The sequence below is a fragment of the Prenolepis imparis genome, unplaced genomic scaffold, assembly GCF_030444845.1.
Source record: "Prenolepis imparis isolate NDT839.2.m4 unplaced genomic scaffold, iyPreImpa1.0 SCAF_7, whole genome shotgun sequence".
Classification (NCBI taxonomy): domain Eukaryota; kingdom Metazoa; phylum Arthropoda; class Insecta; order Hymenoptera; family Formicidae; genus Prenolepis; species Prenolepis imparis.
The window spans coordinates 2,905,111-2,930,822 of record NW_028141165.1 but is presented as its reverse complement, the minus strand read 5'-3'; the positions used below and the strand labels follow the sequence as shown (position 1 = coordinate 2,930,822).

At 32.9% G+C, this 25,712-nt stretch overlaps 2 protein-coding genes across 3 annotated transcripts; one reads left to right on the top strand and one right to left on the bottom strand.

The window, feature by feature from the left end:
- Positions 1 to 5,778: 5,778 nt before the first annotated feature.
- LOC145938467 (retinaldehyde-binding protein 1) lies at positions 5,779 to 14,519 on the bottom strand. The gene is made up of 5 exons (XM_083042137.1): positions 14,289 to 14,519; positions 8,531 to 8,871; positions 7,771 to 7,899; positions 7,307 to 7,541; positions 5,779 to 6,827 (listed from the first exon to the last, which is right to left on the bottom strand). Exons 1-5 carry the CDS (start codon positions 14,410 to 14,412, stop codon positions 6,796 to 6,798), a joined length of 861 nt encoding a protein of 286 aa, XP_082898263.1. The 5' UTR covers positions 14,413 to 14,519; the 3' UTR covers positions 5,779 to 6,795.
- A 3,509-nt stretch (positions 14,520 to 18,028) lies between these two features.
- Neurl4 (neuralized E3 ubiquitin protein ligase 4) lies at positions 18,029 to 25,584 on the top strand. Of its 2 annotated transcripts, none has more exons than XM_083042280.1 (13): positions 18,029 to 18,307; positions 18,696 to 18,911; positions 18,993 to 19,439; positions 19,591 to 19,791; positions 19,871 to 20,096; positions 20,222 to 20,321; positions 20,409 to 20,585; positions 20,710 to 21,018; positions 21,108 to 21,301; positions 21,386 to 21,675; positions 21,758 to 24,246; positions 24,325 to 24,477; positions 24,574 to 25,584. In XM_083042280.1, exons 1-13 carry the CDS (start codon positions 18,158 to 18,160, stop codon positions 24,767 to 24,769), a joined length of 5,148 nt encoding a protein of 1,715 aa, XP_082898406.1. In that variant the 5' UTR covers positions 18,029 to 18,157; the 3' UTR covers positions 24,770 to 25,584. The 2 variants fall into 2 exon arrangements, with proteins under 2 accessions (XP_082898406.1, XP_082898407.1); XM_083042281.1 differs by lacking the exon at positions 18,029 to 18,307 and adding an exon at positions 18,351 to 18,495.
- The last annotated feature ends 128 nt before the right edge of the window (positions 25,585 to 25,712 follow it).

The following is a 25,712-nucleotide window of genomic DNA, read 5'->3' as shown; positions in this document are numbered from 1 at the left end:
TTGGTACCAAGCAGACACCAGCGTACAAACTCTTTCATTTAATATACGTAAAATAAGCATGCGCCGCATAGGGTCCGCGACAAAAACGTTTCGATTTTTAATATTTTAAGGCGAGCCAAAAATTCATCGAATATACATTTTAATAGTACATGTATTGCAGAATCTTTTGGTACCAAGCAGACACCAGCGTACAAACTCTTTCATTTAATATACATAAAATAAGCATGCGCCGCATGGGGTCCGCGACAAAAACGTTTCGATTTTTAATATTATAAGACGAGCCAAAAATTCATCGATTATACATTTCAATAGTACATTTATTGCAGAATCTTTTGGTAACAAGCAGAGACTAGCGTACAAACTCTTTCATTTTATATACGTAAAATAAGCATGCGCCGCTTAGGGTCCGCGACAAAAAAGTATCGATTTATAATATTTTCAGGCGAGCCAAAAATTCGATTTTATCGATTATACATTTCAATAGTACCTTGATTGCAGAATCTTTTGGTACCAAACAGACATCAGCGTACAAACTTTTTTATTCAATTTACGAAAAATAAGCATGCGCCGCATAGAGTCTGCGGAATAAAAGTATTGATTTTTAATATTTTAAGACGAGCCAAAAATTCATCGATTATACATTTCAATAGTACATTGATTGCAGAATCTTCTGGAACCAAGCAGACACCAGCGTACAAATTCTTTCATTTAATATACGTAAAATAAGCATGCGCCGCATTGGATCTGCGGCAAAAAAGTATTGATTTTTAATATTTTAAGACGAGCCAAAAATTCATCGATTATACATTTCAATAGTACATTTATTGCAGAATCTTTTGGTACCAAGCAGAGACCAGCGTACAAATTCTTTCATTTAATATACGTAAAATAAGCATGCGCCGCTTAGGGTCCGCGACAAAAAGTATCGATTTATAATATTTTAAGACGAGCCAAAAATTCATCGATTATACATTAGAATAGTACATTTATTGCAGAATCTTTTGGTACCAAGCAGACACCAGCGTACAAACTCTTTCATTTAATTTACGTAAAATAAGCATGCGCCGCATGGGGTCCGCGACAAAAACGTTTCGATTTTTAATATTTTAAGGCGAGCCAAAAATTCATCGATTATACATTTCAATAGTACATTGATTGCAGAATCTTTTGGTACCAAGCAGACACCAGCGTACAAACTCTTTCATTTAATATACGTAAAATAAGCATGCGCCGCATTGGGTCTGCGGCAAAAAAGTATTGATTTTTAATATTTTAAGGCGAGCCAAATTCATCGATTATACATTTTAATAGTACATTTATTGCAGAATCTTTTGGTACCAAACAGACACCAGCGTACAAACTCTTTCATTTAAAATACGTAAAATGGGCATGAGCCGCATAGGGTCCGCGAAAAAAAAGTATCGATTTTTAATATTTTGAGGCGAGCCAAAAATTCATCGATTATACATTTCAATAGTACATTGATTGCAGAATCTTTTGGTACCAAGCAGACACCAGCGTACTAACTCTTTCATTTAATATACGTAAAATAAGCATGAGCCGCATAGGGTCCGCGACAAAAAAGTATTGATTTTTAATATTTTAAGACGAGCCAAAAATTCATCGATTATACATTTCAATAGTACATTGATTGCATAATCTTTTGGTACCAAGCAGACACCAGCGTACAAACTCTTTCATTGAATATACGTAAAATAAGCATGCGCCGCATAGGATAGGCGACAAAAAGTATTTTTTTTTAATATTTTAAGGCGAGCCAAAAATTCATCGATTATACATTTTAATAGTACATTTATTGCAGAATCTTTTGGTACCAAACAGAGACCAGCGTACAAACTCTTTCATTTAATTTACGTAAAATAAGCATGCGCCGCATGGGGTCCGCGACAAAAACGTTTCGATTTTTAATATTTTAAGACGAGCCAAATTCATCTATTATACACTTTAATAGTACATTTATTGCAGAATCTTTTGGTACCAAGCAGACACCAGCGTACAAACTCTTTCATTGAATATACGTAAAATAAGCATGCGCCGTATAGGGTCCGCGACAAAAAAGTATCGATTTATAATATTTTAAGACGAGCCAAAAATTCATCGATTATACATTTTAATAGTACATTTATTGCATAATCTTTTGGTACCAAGCAGACACCAGCGTACAAACTCTTTCATTTAATATACGTAAAATAAGCATGCGCCGCATAGGGTCCGCGACAAAAAAGTATCAATTTTTAATATTTTAAGGCGAACCAAAAATTCATCAATTATACATTTCAATAGTACATTGATTGCAGTATTATTTGGTACCAAACAGACATCAGCGTACAAACTTTTTCATTCAATTTACGAAAAATAAGGATGCGCCGCATAGAGTTCGCGGCATAAAAGTATTGATTTTTAATATTTAAAGACGAGCCAAAAATTCATCGATTATACACTTTAATAGTACATTTATTGCAGAATCTTTTGGTACCAAGCAGACACCAGCGTACAAACTCTTTCATTTAATATACGTAAAATAAGCATGCGCCGCATGGGGTCCGCGACAAAAACGTTTCGATTTTTAATTTTTTAAGGCGAGCCAAAAATTCATCGATTATACATTTCAATAGTACATTTATTGCAGAATCTTTTGGTACCAAGTAGAGACCAGCGTACAAACTCTTTCATTTAATATACGTAAAATAAACATGCGCCGCTTAGGGTCCGCGACAAAGAAGTATCGATTTATAATATTTTAAGACGAGCCAAAAATTCATCGATTATACATTATAATAGTACATTTATTGCAGAATCTTTTGGTACGAAGCAGACACCAGCGTACAAACTCTTTCATTTAATATACGTAAAATAAGCATGCGCCGTATAGGGTCCGCGACAAAAAAGTATTGATTTTTAATATTTTAAGACGAGCCAAAAATTCATCGATTATACATTTCAATAGTACATTGATTGCTTAATCTTTTGTACCAAGCAGACACCAGCGTACAAACTCTTTCATTTAATATACGTAAAATAAGCATGCGCCGTATAGGGTCCGCGACAAAAAAGTATTGATTTTTAATATTTTAAGACTAGCCAAAAATTCATCGATTATACATTTCAATAGTACATTGATTGCATAATCTTTTGGTACCAAGCAGACACCAGCGTACAAACTCTTTCATTTAATATACGTAAAATAAGCATGCGCCGAATAGGGTCCGCGACAAAAACGTTTCGATTTTTAATATTTTAAGGCGAGCCAAAAATTCATCGAATATACATTTTAATAGTACATGTATTGCAGAATCTTTTGGTACCAAGCAGACACCAGCGTACAAACTCTTTCATTTAATATACGTAAAATAAGCATGCGCCGCATGGGGTCCGCGACAAAAACGTTTCGATTTTTAATATTTTAAGACGAGCCAAAAATTCATCGATTATACATTTCAATAGTACATTTATTGCAGAATCTTTTGGTAACAAGCAGAGACTAGCGTACAAACTCTTTCATTTTATATACGTAAAATAAGCATGCGCCGCTTAGGGTCCGCGACAAAAAAGTATCGATTTATAATATTTTCAGGCGAGCCAAAAATTCGATTTTATCGATTATACATTTCAATAGTACCTTGATTGCAGAATCTTTTGGTACTAAACAGACATCAGCGTACAAACTTATTCATTTATTTTACGAAAAATAAGGATGCGTCGCATAGGGTCCGCGGCGACATTATATCGATATTTAATATTTTAAGGCGAGCCAAAAATTCATCGATTATACATTTTAATAGTACATAGATTGCAGATTCTTTTGTTCCCAAGCAAAAAATTTTACTGATCGCGATCGAATTTAGAAAAGGAATTTAACAGATTATCTCGCACCACTATGTTTCTGCTCGGATGTCGGCGCGCGAATGATAACAAATCTGGAGCACGACAACAATAGCGCGCTAGATGATACCAAGACCAAATACCATGTTTATTGATAATTCGTTGCTTAAATAATTCATACTTTTCACTTTCTTATGGCCTATTGCGCGTTATTGTGTATAATAGTGCGGTCTTGTTATTGTTATCATTCGTACGGCGACACTCGAGTGAGCAGTTAGCGGCCTGAGATGGTCTGTGTGCCTTCGTATTTGAAACGTAATTATATTCCCTATCTTTATAACAATTATTGATAATCAGCTCGCATAATTAATTAACTCGATGAACGACATATAAGTGTATTACGATAACGATAATTAACCGTTTTTTCGCGAGTGAAAGTGTTCTCAAAAGAAATCATCAAAGTTTAATGTTAAGAAGAAGAAACATCTGAGTAAAATCGGAGGTGGGTGACAGTAATGTAAGTAGTTTATAAATTTATAATCCATAATAAAAGCTTTGCAACATTCTGAAGATGCTCAATTTTTTATATGTACTTATTATTATGCAATATAATAAGAAATTTTATATCATTTCTATTATAATTTGCGTAAAAATATCGAAATATTATGTATTATTGTACAAACACTTTATTTTTACATTTTCGTAGACACATATGCAGATTATTTAGACAAATTAATTTCTGCAAAATTGAGTAATTCCACTTTAAAAATATAATTACAATTTTTTGGTTTGACATTGCGATCAGAGTTGGATAAAATTTATTTTCAATATTAAATAATTTAATAATGACAAATAAAATTAAAAGATATGTAGATAATAAATAATTTTTTATTCATAATTATATCTATTTGTTATTATTAAATAAATTTTTATTTGTATCAATAAAATTTTATTCTTTATTTGTTAGAATAAAATATAACATTATGATATTTTAAATGATTTTAAGTAGATCTAATCTTGAGATTGGTGGAATTTTCTTTTGAAATATATAAGAATAATACTTTCTTAAAATATGTTATAGGTTTATTTTATCAATCAAGTGTTCTATAACATTCTAGTTAGTTTGAATTGTGTTGAGTGAGTTAAAATTATTTTCACATTTTGTAAGGCGCAGATCTATGTATAGAATGTTCTATAGAATGTTATTCATTTATTCTTTCATTATGAGTAATTGATTGATAATGAAAATAATATGCAAATGCAAATATGTTTTTTGCTATTAAAATTATAAAATAGTTTTCTCTGCTAACAATATTATTATATACAGTTGAGTTTTTTTATATTAAGAAAGTTTCTTTTTAGTTTAATTCGTAAATCTAAATAATAGAGTAAGTAGTGCAGATTTTGAGGAATATTTTTAAAAATCTAACATTTTTTTAGAAAAATATATATGCTTTATTATAAAATATATTTAATTTAAAGAAACTTTATTTATTAAATTTTAATTTAAAATATTTTTCTATTTATTTTCTTCACGATCCTCAATCATGTATGTCGCTATATCTTTTAAAAATAGTGTTTTAACTTTTTAACGTGCAATTGAACACTTACAGAAGAATACATGTTTTCTTAATTTAAACTCCAATATATTTAAATTAAAGTCAGTTGAGTATATTTTTTTATAAAATAAATAATTTTTATAGATAATCAGTTTTATAAAATAATGACTAATAATTTGCCTTTCAATATTGTTTGATTAATTAATAAAAACATGAAAATTTTATGCATTTTGTAAAATGTATGCAATTTAATTATGAAGATATTGAAATACAATCAAAAATGAAGTAAACGTGAAATTAATATAATAAACAAGTAAATCTATGAAATATTGCATCAAAACGCATAGGTAGGTAATTTGTTAAACATTTGAATCGCTTCATAATAAAAATATTTTTATTTTTTTTTATTCTAACACATTAATGTGTGATTATATCATAATATATATTATGATTTGATACATATTTATAAAGTATTGTCAGAAGCATTAATATATCATTCAGTATTCATATACTCAAATATTACTATAATATTCAAGAAGCATTTTTTGCGCTTATAGTTATAGTGCAATAGTATAGTAAATGTAATTATATATAATTCATAATATATAATTATTAATTTGTTATTTTATGAAATAATAAAAAGATCAATAAAAATCGCAAGTCATAAATCTTTTTAGTGAATATGAATAGCATTAATGCTTCTTATTGTATGTTTTATATTACATGACAATGAGTGCCGTATGATATATAATATTAAATTGTAACTAATATATGCATTAATCTATAACTAAAAAAAATTTTGAATTTACGAATCAGTAAATCAATTTTTCCTGTTATTGCAATATAAAGTTAATTCTTTTACGAAAAAAACCTATTTCTATAATAAAGATTGTTGAATCGTACGAATATACAATATATTTTAGAAAAGAAATTCCATGTATAGTAATTTAGAACATCTTAACATGTGGAAGATATCGATATGTTCGATATATATTTTTGTCTTCTTGAATATAAAATTAAAATCTCTCTTAATATAATAAGAAGAGAGCATTTTTATAAGTACCAAGCAAAATTTACCTTTAAGTGACAATGTCTTATACTTCTTACTTTTTCGTATTCATAGAATACAAAATAAACTATTTATTTCAATTCGTGAAACATAATACAATACTAATCAGTTAATCCTGAATTATTATTTTTACGTTAATAAAATATGTTTATAAGTACGTCAAAATTTTTTTATAAATTATCACAATATATAAAATGTATAATATGTATATATGTATGTCAACCTAAATACAAAAATACATATCGCATGTAACATATTACATCTTCCGAAGTTCAGAAAGCATTTAATTATATTAAGATGACTAATATCTGATGAAAATTTAGCTTATTTCTTGACATTTCCGTACGAGTTCCAGTCTGTAAAAAAAGGAAAAAAGATAAATTAGCTATAATCGGCCATAATCACATAAAGATTATAATTCGATGGATAAAAAACAATATATATGTATAAGTGATACACTCATATTGAAATATCTATACAGTTATCCAAACAATTGATCTTGTGTGTATACCTTTGATATAAATATCTCAATATAAATTTATTTTTCATGTGTTTACTTCTCCTTGAAAATTTTTAAATATTTCCACGATTATAACATGCTTCTTTATATCTCCCAAAAATTATAAATTATCCAACGTACATTAATGAGAAAAATTATTAATATTACTATATATTGTCGTAATATTAACGCTAACTTCTTATTAAAATTTAATTTCCGAAGTTCGGAAATCAAATTTTCGATTTTTTTATCACACTATTTATCTCGCAATTTAACTGAAATATGCCGGAATATTATTTAATAATTCAAATGAACATATTTATTCATCAATTTTACCTTTAATTTTATTTTCGACAGTTAACACTACTGGATACCAATCGGCACCGCTGTAGTCGATTTCCGGTAGTTCACCACCATAGTTTTTCGGCAAATGACTCGCGGCAACGTAATTGTGAAGCGCGGACATATTGGTACCATGAAAGAACATGCGTTTCCTCAGCTTTTCCTTTACGAATGGCTTAAACATTGTCCATACCATGTTGAACAAAAACGGTTGTTTCACAAAATGAACCTGGAAACAACATCGAATGATTAGAATACGGTATTCGTGTAATAGAAATTTATTAATCGCGAGAATAATAATTATTTTTATCGCGTGTGCCAAATAAAAAATAGACAGACACGTAACAGCTGAATTTATCCATCACATTTGATTTAATCCACGTAACGTAAAATATAACATTAAGATTTTTTTTTATAAAATAGAAGTAATTTTTACGATTAATATTATTAATACGAACCTCCTTTAAACGCAGTGGCATTGCTTCTTGAATGAAAGTAAGGAGCTTTATACTAAAGCTTGGCGGCATTCCCTTGATCTGTTTCATGGAGAGACCATCGAAGTCCATTATAACGACGGTTCCAAATATCTATAAAAAAAAATATACACATAATATCTGATGAAATTCGACAAAAAATAAATGCTCAATAAAATGATTTTGAAAAAATTGATTAACGTTATCAACGATGCGTTTAATTTCCGAAAGAAAAAAAAAGAAAATATTGGTATTATTAATTTTTTTTTCCTCGACGTTGCATTATTCATATCGAGTCACTTATCAATCGAGCAAAGTGCAATCATGCCTCACTGATGCCTCTGTTTGCATCTGATTCAAGATTAGACGCTTTAACGTTGTTGAAGTTTAATTATTAAACAACGGTTGTTATTGCTCTTTGTGAACTTTGTTTCATCTCTTCTTTCTTTATTGTGTGGTCAGGTCTACAATTTGTAAATTTTGCTGATGTGTGAATTACCGAATTAGCGCACACACGCAATTCGATGATTACGCACGTGTACGCATATATTTACCAATTTTCACAATTTAATTTGTGTGTACAGAAATTTATAAATATACAAAAATTTGAAAAAAATGTCTCATTTAAACGCAAGTTATTTTTTCATCATGTTGTGATATCTAGACATAATTTTGGATAATTTGTATATCCAGCTTTTATGAATTAAAGGCTACATACTTAGATATATTTGATATATTATATTACCTGCGTTTCTGGCTCCTGCATGGCCATCAGATGCACAAGATAAAGCATTCTTAAAATCTGATCGCTCGTGACCTTAGATGGGTCCCAAGTTTTGCCGGATTGGACTACCATCACTCTGCGATTTTTTTGATCTGTGCCCTTCAAAACGTTAATGATGTTATGATTAGTGAAGGCGTCTCTTTCATCGCTCGGCATCAGATTGTGGTACATAACTGCATTCTTATCCCTAAAATCGGCGATGCGTTTTATGAATTCATACGCGCTTTGCGGGTAAAATTTGCATGGTCGCAAGAAAATCATCAGAAAGTCATCATCGGTGGAGTAATAGATCGTCTTATCCTCTGGAATAAAAGAAAAATTCATATCTCAATCGACGTTAACAAAATTATTAACTCTGACAAAAACGACATATGAATAAAATTTCCACAAGATTGTATATTTAATATATTATTTAACACACATTTAAATATGTTTTCATTATTTTGCTTGTAAAAACTAGCTTTAGATTTTTCACTCTAGATTTTAACTTTTATATTGTAGAATCAGCTGGCCTTCGAGAGTCTTGATTTTAATAACTTTGAATTACAAATTACTTTTGAAAAAAAAAGTCGTTTGTATCTTTTTGCTTCATGAAAAAAACAAATAAAAATATCAACTATTAACCTTCGAAGTACTGGTTACAGTCTGCTCGATACGTTGCTATAAATATTTAATGACTTTTGAACGTGCACACGTGAACATTATGAATAATTGTATGTGTACACATATTTTTTTTCAATAATGATTCACCGCGTTAATTGATAACTTTTTTTATCTGGAAAAATCATCGGACTTTGTAACGTTCTGTCATCTGTTATCGAATTATGCTACTTGATCAAGGTGCAAAGCTAATAATGTGTGTCATCATAATCAATAAAATTTATGATGTACAAACTTTTCATTAGCAACTTTTGAACTATTGAAAAAAATAGATTTAGATTTGCAACGCATTAAACAAGACTTTTCTAAAAATATTTACGAAATTTACTAATTGTAATCATGAACACTCAAAAAAATGGTTTTGCAATTGTAGCAAAAATTTTTTAGGTGTAAAAAATTAACTGAGGTAGACAAATGATTAGCACATATTGCAATATCGTATATATTTTGCACGTAATCAATCTAAATGACAGAGACAGAACTAAAAAATTCTATCTGTGACAAACGATAATTCTATCTGTGACAAACGATATTCTATCAGATACAAAAAATAGCGATAATTTTTGTTGCGACAACTAGAAATTTTTTTGCGTGAACACACATACATGCTGGTTCTTTTGTCAATATTTTTTGTGGCCGTCTTGACAGCACAAACGTTGATAAATCGCTTTGAAACGATTTCGCGTGCGAGGTCACGAATCCATTCTTAAAGAAATTGCTCCTCCTTATTAAGGAAATTGCGACGATCACTATTTTTTATTCTACTTCGAGCAAAATAGATGCGTGTGCCGCATATATAAGGCAACACAAATACATAATACTCGTCAGCGGAAACGAATGACGGACGACCAAAAACGATTTGCAGAACGTCCAAGAATGATAAATGCGCGCTCGACAAGAGTCAAAGGGCCACGTTATGTATTCGCATAGCGACAGAGGGATAGATTGCTCAATTACCTAGTAAAACTGAATAATATTACATTTCATCGTGTTTATTATTTATATACTTATCGCCAAATTTTGATCTCGCGATAAGTATGAATATTAAGAATATTATAAATTTTATAATCTCGTTCTATAATCTCGAAATATTTCATGTAAAAACAGCGTTCGAATATCAAGCATCCTCAAGTACATATGATTTATCGCCGAAAGTTCTAAAGGTTCTTAATGTCGTGTTCGAGTGACGTATACCTATTTGATATTATGTATATGTACTCGTATGTTCTTTATCGCATACGAGGGTCAAGGTGATCTCGACTCGTCGGATCGATTGTCGTTATCATTATTTTTTTTTTAAGTTTACACAGCATGTACATAAGATACTTATGATAAACAAATATTTTTGTATAAAAGGCTATATCCGGATAAGATGGTAAAAAGTGCCCCCGAAATGACTTAAAAGTGTTTGCGCAATACTTTTAAAGCAGAAAACATTTTTTTGTTTATAACCCCCGACCCCTTATGCTTATGAATTCTTGATATAAAAAATATATTAATAAGAAAGAATGTTTCCTTTTTTACAAAAAAAATGTTTTTGAATTGTTTTATTGCCACATTTGAATTTAAAAAAATGAGATGGAGGGATTATGAACCACATAACATCACATTACACATCATTGATTCTAATGATATTAGAAACATTTCAACGTTTGAAACTAAGAAGAGTTGAAATTTATATACGTGATTTTGAAGTAGCTCTATTTTAAGAATCGATTATGACGATTTAAAGCTTTAAAAAGTCTTACATTCAGAAAACTAAATCGGATTCAATTTATTTCTGTGCAGTGAAACGAGGAAAGATAAAACGTGAAAGACATATTATTAGAATGTCATAAGCGACCTCGATTTATTATCTTTCAATGCATCTATTCAGAGCTATAAAATGTCGAAACATTTCGTTTTGATAATTAATGTTAAAGCGTTAGATTCCATTTCAGAAAAAAAATTAATTCTTTACTTTATAAATATTTAGAATAAATCCCTCAAAATCGATCGCTTTTTTGACACGAAACTAATATTCACTACATATATCCAAAAATATGTTTTACTGAATACATACATATTTCTCTCTCTCTCTCTCTCTCTCTCTCTCTCTTAATTATAATACTTATCATATTATTATTACTTATTATATATATTATTATAGTCGAAGATTCAACAAACTTGGTACGATAACAATTAATTGGCATACAATATAAAAGGAAATAATGCAACGCACGATAACATTAATCTTCCAGATATTGTGTAGAGGCGTGAATTATTGTGTAAATTCCATTTTAAATGATGATTTATTCTAAATTCCATTTTAGTCTTTGGAATAATGTTTATCGTTGCTTTTTATATAAAGTGTGTCTATATTTATAATTTTTTAAAAATATATAATGAAATTTTTTTATATGTCAAGCTTAGACAAATTTGAATTTCGATCTCCTTCCAATACAAGTTAAACCATTAACCGATTCTTAAAAGTAGTGATATTTGTATCTTAAATAAGTCTCAGAGTTCAGAAGGCTAAACTTCATGATAGCTTATTTCTTATTTTGAAGCAAACTTCGTGATAAATTATATGTTTTTTATATTGATCTCATAATTGACAACATTAAGAATATTTATTCCTTCCTTCGAGATTCATATAATTGCGCTCCGCATATCGCAATGTTAATTATATTAATATTAAAGATATTTATTATTTCTTTAAAAATTCATATTGCACTTCGCAATCTTAATTGTAATAAATTTTCTGATTAAATCGGAGTCTTTTCTAGCAAAAAGTCAATGGAAATTATTATGTATCGCAATTTCAACTTTTGATGCCAAATATTATATATTTTAAATTACAAAACAAGCTGGCCTTCTTCAATTCGACATATAATTAAAATAATACATGACACTATATATCATTAAAAATTAATAACAGTTATAAAATATTTTAAGATTAAATATTTTTAAATAACAAAGATTATGATAATAACTGTACCTATATACAAATTTTTAAATTTTATTTAGCTGATATATTGGAGAAAATGTCATATATATTTACAAAAAGTCTCTTGAAATAAAAAATCCTGTTAAAAAAACCTACTTAAAATTAGCGAAAAAATATAGTTTTATCATCTAATTTGTGACTTCAAAGTTTGGCTGAAAAAGATTTTTTTTTTTAATTGATTATAATTCTTTTAATTGATTTAAAAAATTATACACTTTTGCAAAAAAACAAAAATTGACTTTAAATTTATATTTAAAAAATTATTATTTATTAAAACTTCAAGCGTTATAAAGTGTTCTGTATATATTATTTATTATAAAAATTTTAGAATCATATATTTAATGAAAATGGGGAAAGTGCAAAAGTAATATTATCTATAACGTTATCCGCTATTACACGACAAAAATATTCGCGATTGCTATTTTTAGATTAATATTAAAAACTCCATGCGAAATGTATTCATATTATTGTATTATAAGATAAATAAGAACATTAATACCGAATCACTATGAATATAAAAATTTATATTTTTACTGAAAGGGATGCCAAAACATAAGACAAAATAATTAACGATTATAATTGTAAAACTTTATAGATGATTTTATTCGATTTAATTACTGTTTTATATTTTTTATTTTTATTTAAATAAGATAACGTGAATGATCCACAACACCCCGAGTATTATAGATTAATTTTCAAAATGTTTTATCGAATTTTCTCGAAAATATTACTACCCTATAAGGGTAACAGAAATAATTTGTACTCGCATATTACAATATAAATAAGAAAATTACAAGTAATAACACATATATAGTTTTGAGATCTAGTTACAGATTTCAGATATATAAAAAAGTTGATATTATTTTTTTAAAACTTTCAAAATTATTTAGAAACAAAAATAATGACAATTTTAATGCTAACAAATAAGAAGAGCAAAACAAAAACAAGAAGGAGCAGATATTTTGATAAACACAAATGATACAAAATATTCATAAGAGTTAGTTGGATTAAAGAATGACATTTAAATATATATTTCTGTGCTAAAATTATTTATTTTAAATTGTTAGAATTTTAAAAAAATATTGTGTATTTTAGTTTTCTGCATTTTACATAATATATATGTATATATCACAATAAAAAGCTTGTATTTTGCGATTAAAATATTGTTACAAGATAACTAAAAAACGAACAATCGCAAACACATTTTTATTTAAATTAACATAATTAAATGATTTATTTAATTTAACATAAAACTATGGTTTTCCATCAAATTTGGTACTATATATATTTGGTATTATATATATTTGGTACTATATATATTTGGTACTATATATATTTGGTACTATATATACTTTATAAAAAACTCTTGATACAATCTTTACATTTTATTTTTAGTGAATTTCTAAAAAATCTTAATTTTATTTACTTCTTGCACTTGATTACTTATCAATATAGATAAAGTGTACAGATAAGTGTATAGATATACATTGTTATATCCAATAAAGAAAAAAAACAACTGTCAATTGCAGATTAAAAAAGAAGTCAAGAATTTCATAACATTGGTGTTATTTAACGGACAAAATAAAAACTAAATATTATATACCATGTAAACAGAAAATAATACGAAATTAATATCTGATCCATATTAGCTATCTTGATTCCGTTATCGTGCAGCGAGAATCTATTTGTAACTTTCTAACGGAAGAATTATATATAAGTATAATTAAAAATTAAAATAATTATATAATAAACAGTATAAATAAGTAAATTTAAGAAAAGAGAGAAACAATATCTCCTCAAAAAGATTCACCCCCTAGACACAGCTAATTCTGTAATAATATTTATACAAAGAAACGAACGCGCGTAATTTTTTTCAGTAATATCGCAGAACATAACAACACGCGGAAAAGAAGCTGAATAATTTTCCAGTACTTAAGAAAAAAAAAATGCGAAAGACGAAGCGTATAAATTTTTACTAAAGATACTCAAAAGACATTAAAAATTCTTTAGAACTTAGATTTAATAAAAAATCATGAAAGACACGATAAATATAAATATAATTTTACTAACCTTCGATCAATTTCCTCAGGGTCTCGATGCCGTTCTTCACATTCTCCTCGGTTTCCCTGAGTTCTTTCTCGGCCAGGGCCCTAGCTTCGGGCCCGGGTGGTTGCGTTAACATTTCAAAAGACATCTTCGATTGGCTTTTCTTATCTTGTCACTGATCCTACTTCCTCCAGAGCAATTCTCGAACTAACTGACTGAATCGTTCTTTCTGTCAGGACAACTGAGATTCATCTGCTATATCACCACGATAAGAGCACCTCTTACGCCGAGGCGATCTTTGACCGCTCAAAGTCCACAAGTCCGATTTGTATCTTCTTTCAGCGAGCATTGGTCAGTACCGATTTCTCATATATGTGGGAGAAAATTGAAGAATTACCTGAATTTTTATTGGTCTAAATCGTACCGAAGCTATAGCCCCGAAACGATAAGTTTCGAGGAGATTTCTTCCCCACTTTTTCGAATTTAATCGGTCAGCTTTTCTATTGTGCGCGGAGCCTTGATGAATCTCTTTTGTTCTCAGGGTTCTCTTTTCTTTTATTAAAGAAAACTTTCGATTTAAGGAAAAAAAAAATCAATATTGTATTTCTTTGGAATTTTAAATTTTTTAAATATTTTTGAAATATATTTTGAAATAATATCAATAAATTTACAAAGTTATATGTATTATTTTATAGAAAACGGCATGCAGATAGAAATAAGCATAAATTTGCGCGTATCTCTTGATCCTTGTTCTTAATGGAAGAGTAGATGTTGGACTCTTGTATCTACTTGTAATATCAATCTAATATAACAATTTTTTTGTGCATGTTTGTGCATTTCCAAGTCTGAATATTTTCGAAAAACAACTATTAAGAAGAAGTTATAGTATACTCTTATGCAAAATAGATGTTAATGTTAAAAAATCGAGAGAAAACATATATCAAATAAACATATATAAAATAGAAAGAGATTTTATGGTAACAGATTAATTGATCAAAAGTAATTCGACTTGCAACGAGAACATTTGCAGAGAAAATGAACGATACAAAAAACCATGATATTCTAATTAATCTGTCAAATACAGATTTATTATAAAGATGCTTAGAAGCAACGTGCAAAATAATCTCGAAAATTTTTACGCATTGATTTCGACTTTTGTTTTAAAATTGTAAGTCAAGAACGAATAAAATATAGCCAAAAATTTAGCCTTTATATTTTCAATGAGAATTACATATCAATTAAAATTATAATTAAAATCATAATGAAAGTCGTATTAGCTCACAAACAAAAGTATATGCGAATGCGAGGCATCGAACGCTTTGAAAGAATTAAGATTGCATCCAATGCGTTAAAAGAAAGCTTAATAACTCGCAGAACTATTGATGTCACTATTTAGCAGGGATTCTTTTTTAGGAAAAAGAAAGTACTTTTTATAATCATAGAATAGTAAATTAACAAATAAGAGCTATAAACTCACAAAGTCTTATTCACTTATAATCTTAAAGTAAAACTTTAAAAGCATTTTTTTTCTCAAAACTATTTTCTCAAAACGTTTCCCAAAAATTGATTTAGGTTTAGGTAATTTCTCAAAAATATATATAATAAATTGATAGAACGATAAATAGATTAAAATTTTACAGAAACATAAAAATACATTTTCTTTAACGTCCAAATTCTAGATAAGTCAATATCTAAAAATCTTTTTTATATAATCATTGAAAAGTGTATAAAAATGTATTTGTAAAATGTAAAATTAAGTGTACCTATGAAAAATTGCCTTTAAATATTGTACTTAGGAAAAATCGGAATCTTTATGCACTTAATAAAGATATATAATGATAATATAACATCGAGATTTCGATGTGAACAGAAGAATTCTCTTCGCACATAAAAACATATTTTTTTGTTTTTCATTATGTAACATTTTATCGAAATGGAGCAATCGATTTTTCTATTCATCAGAAGTGATTCAGCGTGCTAAAAGGAACCGATCGATAGATGGATTAATCACAAAGATAAAGCAAAAAAGCAGTAGTCAGCTGTAGTTTATAAGTAGACCATGAGTTTAATTTATGAAACTTAAACCTTTGATTTACACGAAAGATTCTCTTTGGAAATAATCATCTTTCGACATCAATTATCACGTAATGGTCTGTCGATCGGTGTTGATTAACTTAAGAATTGAAAAAGGATGAGTTAATTGTGAAGATAAAAAGAAAAAATCATCAATTCAATTTAAGAGAAGCTTAATGAAACTCGCAACTTTTCTTAATTTATAAAGAAAGTTTCTTCCAAAAACATCAAATAATTGTTTGTATCTTCGAAAATTACACGAGTTAAATTATTTGACACAATATAAGTGATAAAGTATATTTTTTTATACTCTTCTCTTGATGTTGTTATGTATTCTTATCACTTATCGAGTTTTCAACACACTAAGACTATCATAAGTATATTTTAAATTAGATTGTAAATATAGAGATTCAATGATAACTAATATCATGTAAATTTATTGCGGCGTGTCCAGCAAAATGCAAAAAATATATGATAAAAATATTAATTTAAACTTTTAAACTCGTGTCGAACAAAATGTTCAATTTTTGTAATACATTTTAGAAATTTTTATTAATTATTAAAAATTATAAAGATGTGAATATGAGAGAGAAAGAAAAAGAGAGAGAAGAAGAAAAACGTGCATTTTCTTTGCACAATCTGCTTAATTTTAAATTCTTTCATCTTCTTCTTTCTTCTTCGTGGAATTTTAAAAGAATAGAATCTTTACAAAATTAATAACACGCCTTTAAATATCTTTAGCATATAATTATTTGAACACAAGCTTTTAAGATAACACTCTTTATATACTGAAAACAGCGACTTATATTTTTTATACAAATTTTTTTATTATATTACAAGAATATAAAAATAATTATTCTCTTTTTACCATGTTTTTGTAACTGTAATTGTAATTAAAATATTATTATATAGAATTTTTTATCAACAATATTTATATATATATGTTTCTAATATTGAATGTATCGGCACAATATATTTGAATATTTCGCTGTTGCAAATATTATAAATATTATTAACTAACTTATCAACTGCCGTTAATGAATTCTTTCCTAAACTATAATATTAACTTATAGATGACGCTTTGATAATGTAGTATAGTGGGAGAAAAAAAAATTTAATTGCATCCAAATTGATCCAGTTGCATACATGCGCGCAAATTACACTGCATTTAAAAATAAATACTCTCAATTTGCAAAGAGAAGAGTAAAAAAAGATAGAAGATAGAAAGCTGAGATTAATAAAAAGACCGAATAAAACGATTTTTTATCATTTCGCATATACAGAGGAAGCGTAATAACGTAACGACGAGAAATGGAATTTGCTCGGTTAATTGAGAAATCCACTCTCGCCGCCATTTATTATTTATTATATATATATAAATGTACGTATACATCATATTTTCGTCTTCTTTCTCTCTTCTTTCTCTTTTTTCCGTCTAAACATCTCAGCCCCCTTATTCTGGGGCTTTTATTTTATACATATATATATAATTATTACATTAACATTTTATACATTTATATATTTTATTTAAGTGTATTTTTTAAGTATATTATTTCATTACATTTTTCATTTACCTTTGCATTTTCATTTACAACTTTATTCATCGACACGCGATTCTCTCATTAGTATCTGGCTAGCTAGAACATGTGGGATGTGGGACTGCGGATTCGCCGCCGAGTCGAGCGAGAAGGACAGCGATACATCGCCTCGCGGCGGCGCGCTGTTACGTTCGTCGACCGACTGCGGGGTTCGTGGTTCGTCGTGGTGCACGACTGCACGACGCGACACGGTGAGGTGAGAGGTGAGACCCGGGGTTCGACATGTTCCATCGGCGATGCGGCCACCGTGTCACCCTCAGCAACAACAATTGCACCGCCACGCGCAACTTCTCCGAGTACAATTACGGTCTGGTGTTCAGCGCCGAGCCGCTCCAGGATGACGAGGTGTTCGAAGTCACCATCGACAAGAAGGTACACGCGCGCGCGCGCGTTTACACACACACACACACACATACATAGAATACACGGGTGCACAATTCCTTCCCTTCGAGTTACAAGCAATCTTGTAACAGTGCATCAATCTTGTTGCGGAATTATTGTGGGTTACAGAATGTCTTGTGTGTGTTACATGTGGTGCGGTGTTTTGTGTTTGTCTATAGGTAAAAACATCCTGTATTTTTCTTTCATCGAGTGTCCTCGCGCTTTTGAAATATTAGACTTTTTTTTAGGGATATAATAACGCACACATTAATATGTATTTTATGAAATTTCATTTATCTGTTTATTGATTTTGAGAAAACTGAAATATATATATATATATATATATATATATATATATATGTATACATTTTGTGTACAGATGATATCATGGAGCGGCAGTATAGAAATTGGAGTGACAGAATGCGATCCAGAGACATTGGAAATACCATCCTGTGCCATAAACCTCCGTCATGGATCTTGGATTATGACTGGCTGCGGCATAGTTCATGATGGAGATCGAATTGTCGATTTATATGGAACTGATCTTAACGATCTGGAAGAAGGGAACACTGTAGGAATAATGCGAACATCCAATGTAATTTGTAACTCATTAATCTTATGATTTAATAATCCTCTAGATAATAATTAATAATAATGTTCTATTTGCAAATTACAGCTTGAGCTGATATTCTACGTCAATGGTGTTTCGCAAGGCATCGCTGTCAGCAACATTCCGAAGCATATTTTTGCTGTTGTAGATATGTACGGTGATTGTGTACAAGTCAGTGTAGCTAATCCCAGACTTGCTGCTTTGTGTAACATGCCGAAAGACGAAGTCGAGATTAACAATGATTACGTTTTGGGTGAAACCTCCAGTTCCTCAACAACAAATCTAGTCGCTAACTTAAATGTTAATTTAAATGTTAATGTAAATGTTAATTTACCGAAAAATCCCACCCCCGCTGCAATAAGGGAAGATAGATTGAAGTTTCACGAGAGAGTCGGGACGTTGGTGAAGCTGTCCAATAATGCCAGAACTGCCGAGAGGCGGAGACCGCTCGATGAGTTTAACAATGGTGTAGTAATGACACATAGACCACTACGGGATAATGAATTATTTGAAGTAAGTATTCAGTGATACGTGTAAAGTGATTATTAAAGAGCACTCTTGTAAATTGCAATAGCAATTTGATTTACCGACTTTTTCTTGCAATCGTGATTTTATATCAGAATTATTTACAATTATTTATTTACTTTATAATTATTGCTTATAGATACGAATAGATAGACTAGTTTACAAGTGGTCGGGAAGCATAGAAGTTGGTGTTACGACTCATAGTCCTACAGCACTAGAATTTCCGGCAACAATGACCAATATGCGTTCCGGCACGACGATGATGTCCGGCTGTGGAATTTTAACAAACGGCAAAGGTACACAACGGGAATACGGAGAGTTTAACTTGGACGAATTGAGGGTAAGATAAGGCCAGATTTATAATGCTGAATCTATTATTTTGCTCTTTTGCTTCACATTTTTTCTGTATCATTTTTTAGGAAGGAGACCGCGTGGGAATGATTAGACAGAGTAATGGAGATCTTCATTATTTAATAAATGGTCTGAACCAAGGTATCGCCGCTAAAGTACCAGCAGGTGTATGGGGTGTAATAGATCTTTATGGAATGACCGTAAAAGTAACCATTGTCGATCGCGACGAAAGGGAAGAGCAAAATCTAGTTACAAGGAGAAACACATTGCAGCTACAAGGTCTGGAAAGCGAAGGTAATAATATACATATCGAATTTCCACAGAAATGAAATGTACTGTTAATTATATATATATATATATATATATATATATATATATATATATATATATATATATATATGATATAATGAATTTTGCAGAAATTGGAGAAGAGGAACTGCCCGATAGACTAATGTTTCATCCCTGTTGTGGCACACATGCCGATGTAATCAACAATGGACGTACGGCACATAGACCTAAGTAAGTGAAAAGATATATCCTACAAATTTTTTCCTACGAAATCGCATCTAATCTTTTCTAACAACGCACATAAATATTTTGTTACAGCGCTATAGATGATTTTAATAACGGTGTGGTATTAACTTCGAGACCGTTGAAGGCCAATGAGCTGTTCGAAGTCAGATTAGACAAAATCGTTACGAAATGGGCCGGTTCTATCGAAATAGGAGTCACCACGCATTCTCCGACGGAGTTGGAGTTTCCCTTTACTATGACGAATGTCAGGTAGGTAAGATCGCGCGCATCGGTTCTAAGCAATCTTACAATCAATCGCTAGAACTATAAAGTGCGCGGTAAGTTTGTTTACCCGCTTATGTTATTGCTCGAAGGTGGCTCATATCGCTTGCAGATCCGGCACGTGGATGATGACGGGCAACGGCGTGATGCACAACGGTACCACGATGATAGATCAATACGGTCAGAATCTGGACCGTCTGCAGATCGGTGATCGTGTGGGCGTGATGAGGAAGGACAACTCGACCCTGCACTTTTATGTGAACGGTGCCGATCAAAGTGTAGCCGCGATGAATGTACCCGAAAGAGTCTACGGGGTGATCGATCTCTATGGACAGGCTGCCCAAGCTACTATAGTCGATAACGTGGACTTTTACAGTCCGACCACGAATAATTCCAGTTTTAGCAATACAACGTTGTACAGGTGCGACAGAATTTGAGAGACATTATCGATTTATGTTGATGTTATATCGTCGAACATGTGATATGCGAATTGTGCGAATCTGTTGACAGCGATCTAAGGTTTCATCACGTACATGGTAAAAATGCGAGGATCACGAATAACGGTTTAACAGCGTCTAGACCGCGAGCTCTGGGTGAATTCAACGAAGCTATTGTAATTGCGAATCGCGCGTTACGCGACGGTGAAATGTTCGAAGTGACGATAGATAAAATGGTTGCCAGATGGTCCGGTGCTATAGAAGCAGGTAATTACTACCCCAATTGTATATCTGTCAAATATAATAATAAAGAGTTATTGCATATAATTTCTCGATGATACAAAATTACAGGCGTTACTGTGATAAGACCCGATGAATTGGAATTCCCGTCTACGATGACGGATATCGATCACGACACCTGGATGCTCTCAGGATCGACGGTGATGCGCGACGGAGTTACATTGCGCAATAATTACTCTTGCGATTTAGATAAATTGATTGAGGGCAATCGGATCGGAATGATGCGGTGTTCGGACTCTTCCTTGCATTATTTTTTGGATGGAGTAGATCAGGGTACTGCTTGTACGGGTCTGCCGCTGAACGTTTATCCAGTAATCGATCTCTATGGACAATGCGCTCAGGTATAACGAATGATGCTATATAATATTAATAATAATCGCGCGTTTTTCAGCATAATTAATTCAAAGATTTGATTTATTTCAGGTGACAATTGTGTTGCCTGAACGCAGGGATCCTCTGACGCAACAATATTTACCGTCGGAGAACAGTATTAGTCAACAGCCGACTTCGGTGATTCAACCTCAAGCGCAAACGGAGATTTTGCACAAGTTTCACGAATCGGTCGGACTGAACATACAACTAAACAATGATAGAACGGTGGCTACCAGATGCAGGGAGTACAATAATGCTGTGCTGTTGAGTGACGCGCCATTGGAAAATAACGAGCTTTTCGAAATCGTGATTCAGGAAGTAGCGCGTGAGTGGAGCGGTTGTCTGAGGATAGGCGTCCTGAGTAACGAGACGGGGAACTGGTTGACATCGATGAATCTTGTGCCCGGTATGACGTCCATACCCGGCGATGCTTGGTATCTGACGGGTAACGAAGTGAGGCATATGGGTTTCGCGCTCACCTCGAATTACTGCACGAGTCTGGATTGGTTGCGAGTGAACGACAAGATCGGCGTGAAACGCACACCCGAGGGTAACCTCAAGTTCTACATGAACGGTGAGGATATGGGCGTGGCGGCGTCTGACGTACCGGAGATGGTGTACGCGGTGATCGAGCTCTTCGGCAGCAGTGTGGCCGTGAACATCACCAGCAGCAAGCAGCAAAATCCCGCGATATCTCCCAACGCCAGTTTGAGGTTGCAAGATTCGTTGGAACTCCTGCTGGACCCTATGCCGCCGAGAAACGACGCGGGAATGGATACGTCTATCGACGTGTCCGAGGGAAAATTGATGAACGAGGCGACACTTACACCAACGCAGTCCGCTGTCGTTGGCCTAACCGCTGGCGACGGGGATTGGAGCTACGAATTCCACGAGAATCATGGCAGGAACATTCAGCTGGAAACAAAGACGATCGCTAGGCGGGTGGCCAGTTACAATCAAGGTGTAGTAATGTCCAGTCGTCCGTTAATAAAGGGCAAACCATTCCAAGTGAAGATAGAGAAGCTAAACGAACGTTGGGTGTCGAATATCCTCTGCGGCGTTTCCTGCATAACGCCGGAAAAACAGACGAGCTTTCCGTTGACAGCGCTCGGTTTTAAGAAACACTCATGGATCATTTGTAGCGATTGGATATTTCACAACGGCATGAGAGTGAAGACGAAATACGGCGCCGGCTTGGAAAATCTTCAGTGCAACTCTATCGTGGGTCTACTGATCGACGAAGACAATCGATTGCACTTGTTCATCAACGGCATTGATCAGGGTGTGGCGGCGACCGATCTGCCGCCGTACATCTTCGCCGTGATTGATCTGTACGGTCAGTGTGAGCAGGTGTCCATCGCGGGTGTCAACGAGGAGTCCACTTACACGAACGTCGCCATCGACAATGCGCTCGTGGCTCCTATTGAATGCGCGAGTGTAGAAGCGGAAGACGTGGAAAATTCGCGCGAGAAAGCAGATCTAGAGCGTCACGAGAAGGAGAATGCGATGGTGACTATTTCTTCGGATCTCTCGCCGTCCTCGACGTCCCCTAGTGTGCCGAGTCAATGTGGTTCGAGCACCAGGGATGGCAACCTCGAAGCCGAGTACTTATCTTTTGACAGCGCAAATCTGGCTAATAATAGCATAGCCAGCAAAGCTGCGTCAAGCGTTGACAGTAACAATTCGGACTCGTGTTCAGAGTTGAGTAACGAGTTGGCGCGAAGCACCAAGAACAGAGCGTACCTGGATAACGCCGGACAAACGTCATTGAACAATCAAGCCGAGAACAACTCGAGCGAGTCTAATCTCGACTCGGCGGGGAATCGCGCGCTTGTGAGCTTAAGCATCAGAAACGAGTGTACAAATGTTGAGATAAACAACGCGACCAACATCAATATACAGAAAGGTATGGTCGCGAGCGCCAGCAACATGACCAGCCTGAACGCGGCGATCACAGCAACGAACGCCAACAATGCGATTAACGAAAGCATAGCGTCCAATAGTCAAGTCAATAGCGGCGCGCAACAGAACAATCTGTCGGATCTTCCCAACAACGTTTGTTCCGGCTTCCACGAGCCGCGATCCTACGCGAATCGGGACAACGTCGCGTCGATGATGCGCGACAACTCGATCTTCAACGGGAACATACTTCCGAGCCAGAACGCGATTAACCAAACGCGGGACGCGTCTTCGATTCCGCTGATCCCGTCGTCGTTACCGTCCACTCCACTCGGGTCCACCATCGTCGCGTCGTCGAGGAAGTGCGAGTATTTGAAGGCGTGCATACAGCTGAAGAAGTCGCTCGTTCTGCCGGACGAATTTTTCTCCGCCGACGAGATAGTGTGCTACTGTAGCGTGTGTTACAATGTGGACGGCGATAATGCGATCTGCAAGAAAGGAGAACCGCCTGCGGAGTTCGCGATACCAGTCGGCTGGACCAGGTTCCCGTTGAAGCAAAGCATTAACGCTAATCAGATGCCACAGAGCACGACGGACAAGTGGCACGTTGCGTTTTACGGCACACGATTAGATGCCATAAGGTAATAAGATTTGACATTCTCTCTTTTCGATTATATATTATTTATCATATAATTAACTTACGCATGGCGCATATATAGATTGATTCTAGATAGAGGAGAGCTTATGACCAAAGAGCAATTAGACGTCAGCAACTTGACAGCGGGTACAAAAAGCGAGGATCAGAATCCGCAAGTATCCTTCTCGCCCAGCATCAAGTATGCTGCGTCCGACGAATTTACTAGAAAGTATCCGTGAGTAGCTTCTCATCTTATATAAAAAAACATTCACTCTTTTATATCGTTTTACTAGAATCTAATTTAACCTTGTCAATTTTTTTTTACATACAGATATATCGATACTCAATCGAATAAGAAACTGAACGCGTCAACCGCGTTCCAATTGCTGGTAAGACCCGGCTCGTATACGATCAGTCCCGGCGACAAAGACAGCACCGATCTGCATTGCGAGTCCAGCAAGTGGGCCACCAAAGAAGCCGGAGCCACAGTGATCGTCGCCCTGCTCGTTCATCTGGACGGATTCTAATCCGTGTCTGTCTCTGAAAGTGTTTTCACGGACTTAAGTGTCATTATCACATCGGTCTTCATCGAGCAATGGATCGTGAGTGATTGTACATACATACATACATACGATATGCCGACCATGTTGAGAGAGACATTCTCGTGATCGATGTTTCAATTCCGTCGAAATCGCGCCGTATATATTTATGTTAGACACCGCGTAAGTTATCCTCGTGCGCGTTCAGCCATTTAAGAATTGTATCATGATTTACATGGTAGAAATTAATCCAAATTCTAGATCATCTCTTTTAACATCGCAACGTTTATTGTGTACAGTACAGATAATTGTAATAGAGTTTACGTTCTCGTTTATTTATACATAGAATATACATATATGTAGAATTCAACTCGAGCTTCGACTAGGAAAAGATTCGCCACGGATAGCTAGTGATAGCTGGCAATTTTGTGACGCACCATAAAAGACCTTACATAAGTTTTAAAATGTTTTAACACACGCGTCCCATATATTTGTCGCTAGACTGGCCTAGGTTGATGCTCACGAGAACAAATAGCGTAAATGAAGTATATGATATCACGTTGGCGACTATTAGAATCGCCGAAGAGAACACAAGTATTTTTGACGCCCATGCTTCACGCCTAATTGATATACCAAATCCCTAATTGTATTGTATTAGTAAGTAAATCTCAAGACACACGCGCGATACGATTTTTTTAACGCACTCTTCTGCAGCATCGATAGAAAAAGAAACGAACCGTGTAATTAATGTCCATGTTGTAGAAATAAACGATGCAAGTGTATCTCGCATTGCCACAACCAAACGTGTGGCTTACGAATTAATTAGATATCTCCATTTTTACGGCAAGAAAGTTTATTTTAGAATTTATTCAATATCACTCACGCACAATGATATACGTTCGTAAGCTACACTGCTGATAAGAAAAGATAA